This window comes from Empidonax traillii, unplaced genomic scaffold (assembly GCF_003031625.1).
Source record: "Empidonax traillii isolate 1590-97213 ecotype Southwest subspecies unplaced genomic scaffold, ASM303162v1 scaffold6402:size10771, whole genome shotgun sequence".
Lineage (NCBI taxonomy): Eukaryota > Metazoa > Chordata > Aves > Passeriformes > Tyrannidae > Empidonax > Empidonax traillii.
Genome location: NW_020961595.1, coordinates 1 through 2,706, shown reverse-complemented (window position 1 = coordinate 2,706; position 2,706 = coordinate 1). Strand labels below are relative to the sequence as shown.

General features: G+C 51.3%; 1 protein-coding gene across 1 annotated transcript in view; it reads right to left on the bottom strand.

The window, feature by feature from the left end:
- LOC114073423 (olfactory receptor 14J1-like) overlaps window positions 1–1,441 on the bottom strand; it is a gene marked incomplete at its 3' end in the record, with an annotated part of 7,909 nt that extends 6,468 nt beyond the window's left edge. Inside the window, exon 1 of the mRNA XM_027911182.1 lies at window positions 533–1,441. Within this exon, the coding sequence (XP_027766983.1) occupies window positions 533–1,441 (909 nt within the window). The remainder of the gene's footprint in view (window positions 1–532) is intronic.
- Between the last annotated feature and the right edge of the window lie 1,265 nt (window positions 1,442–2,706).

Below are 2,706 nucleotides of genomic sequence, written 5' to 3'. Positions count from 1 at the left end.
ATGTTGGGAGTCAGACTGACAGTTTAAGCGAAGGCCTCCGAAAAGAGAGTGACAGCCCTTTCCCCCAGGAAAGAATCCTGTAACCTTTGGGTGTAAGGTGCAGTTGGTGTGGCACCTTGGGGACTCCGTGGGCAGCAAGAGCTTTCTGTCCTGCTACCTTTTGTCTGGCAGGAATCTTTGTCCAGATTCCAATTTGGGAGTCAGACAAACAATTCCAGTGCGGGGTTCCTGTAAGCGAACGACAGCCCTGCCCTCCAGGAAAGAAACACAGAAATCAAGGCAGAGAACTTTATTTCATTCAAATGTACACAGAACAAGCTTTTTGAAAGTCTTGAATTAAAGAACAATGGAAGATACTGATGTAGAAATGCTTTGAGTAATGCAATTCATTGGTGGAAAATATTAGAAAAGTTAAAAGAAAATGAAAAGAATGAAAAACAATAAAGAAAAAAGGCTTATTTTATAATGATTTATATTCTGAATGTTTCCCGAAGAAAAGATGCATTTTATTATTGCCTCTTCCTCCAGGCATCATTTTCCTTATGGCATCCTTGAGCTCCTGGTTCCTCAGGCTGTAGATGAGGGGGTTAAGTACTGGAGGCACCACCGAGTACAGAACTGGCAGAGCCAGGTCCAGGGATGGGGAAGAGATGGATGGGGGCTTCAGATGGCCAGAGAATGAGGCGCTGAGGAACAGGGAGACCACAGCCAGGTGAGGGAGGCACGTGGAAAAGGCTTTGTGCCGTCCCTGCTCAGAGGGGATCCTCAGCACAGCCCTGAAGATCTGCACATAGGAGAAAACTATGAAAATGAAACAGACAAACAAGAAACACACACTAACCACAATGAACCCAATTAACCTGAGGTAACCTGAGTGTGAGCAGGAGAGCTTGAGGATGTGTGGGATTTCACAGAAGAACTGGCCCAGGGCATTGCCCTGGCACAGGGGCAGGGAAAATGTATTGGCTATGTGCAGCAGAGCATTGAGAAACCCAGTGGCCCAGGCAGCTGCTGCCATGTGGGCACAAGCTCTGCTGCCCAGGAGGGTCCCGTAGTGCAGGGGTTTGCAGATGGCAACATAGCGGTCGTAGCACATGATGGTGAGGAGGGAAAACTCTGCTGAGATGAAGAAGATAAAGAAAAAGGCCTGTGCAGCACATCCTGTGTAGGAGATGGTTGTGGTGTCCCAGAGGGAGTTGTGCATAGCTTTGGGCACAGTGGTGCAGATGCAGCCCAGGTCTGTGAGGGAGAGGTGCAGCAGGAAGAAGTCCCTGGGGGTGTGCAGGTGCTGGTCACAGGCTACGGCGCTGAGGATGAGGCCGTTGCCCAGGAGGGCAGCCAGGGAGATGCCCAGGAAGAGCCAGAAGTGCAGCAGCTGCAGCTCCCGCCTGTCTGCCAATGCCAGCAGCAGGAACTGGGCCATGGAGCTGCTGTTGGCCATTTGCTGCCTGTTGGTGTGGGGCACTGTCCAAGGAGGAAATATCAGTGATATGTTAGCAAAGAACTCCCTGAGAAAAATCAAAGCCATTTCCCAATACCCCCTCCCTGCTACACTCCCCCATCTGTTTTGTTTTGGGTTTTTTTCTCAAATTCCCTCATCTCTCCTTAGGAGTGTTCCTGGATGTCAGAACCCCTCAGCACTTCTGATGCTCTCAGGGAGAACAGAGCAGGTCCTTTGCTCTTTCCCCCCACAGCCCCTGCCCAGCCCTGAGGGAGCTCCCCAGCCCGGCTGAGGCTGCCCCTGGCAGGTGGCAGAGCTGCTGCCCCGGCACAGCCCCTGGGCTGCAGGACCCTGCTCTGCAGGACAGTTTGGGGCAGCCTGGGGGGTACAGCCCGGCTTCCCAGCCCTGCAGGAGCCCTGGCAGAAGGGAACCCTGCTGGGATGTGCCTGGGATGCTGCAGCAGGGACTGGGATGCGCCAGCGCTCGCACATCTTTGCCCAACCTGCAGACACGGTGCCCTTCCTGCTGACTGACCTGACACCAACACCCAGGGAGGAGTCTGCCTAAACTCTGAGGTGTTCCTGAGGAGAACAGCAGCTCAGGAAACATCAGTATCCAATTAGCCAAGAGACAAGTCCAGGGACTTTTTTCAAGAGAAAAATCTGAATCCCACAAACTTGTCATCCGAATGCTTTTCATGTTTTCCCACAGTATTTGTGCCATTTTCCTGTGAGTTTGATCTGTCTCATAGAGGTCTCATTCAAAATGTCCAAGATACAATTAATGTTTGCATGAGAGAAAAGTCACCATGATTGTTTTCTAATCTACCAACTTCATAACAGAATTACACAGGAAAAGGAAATATTCCTATTTAAAACCAAAAGAAATCACTGAGATACCCACCTTTATTTGAATTGAATGCTTGAACTCAAAGCAACCATTCACATGCAGATTATCCACAGAGCAGCAATGCCTGCTCATCCCCAAATGTTGTCAAAGCTGCAGCCTCCTCTTTTGAACTCTCAGGTGTCTCCCTGCTCCAAAGATCTGGGCTGGAGCCCAGGCCAGGCCGGCTTTGCTGCCAGGAACCTGCCAGAGCCCTTCTTAGGTGGTGCCAATCTGCCAGGCAGCGTTTCCCAAAGCTGCAGGAAGCCTGAAAAGGAAGGAAACTTCCCCAAAGCCAGCCAGGCTTTTCTCAGCAGCTGAGCTGCTGCCCAGAGCCTTTGGCTCCCTGCACTCAGGGCCTCCAAGGAGCTGCTGCAGA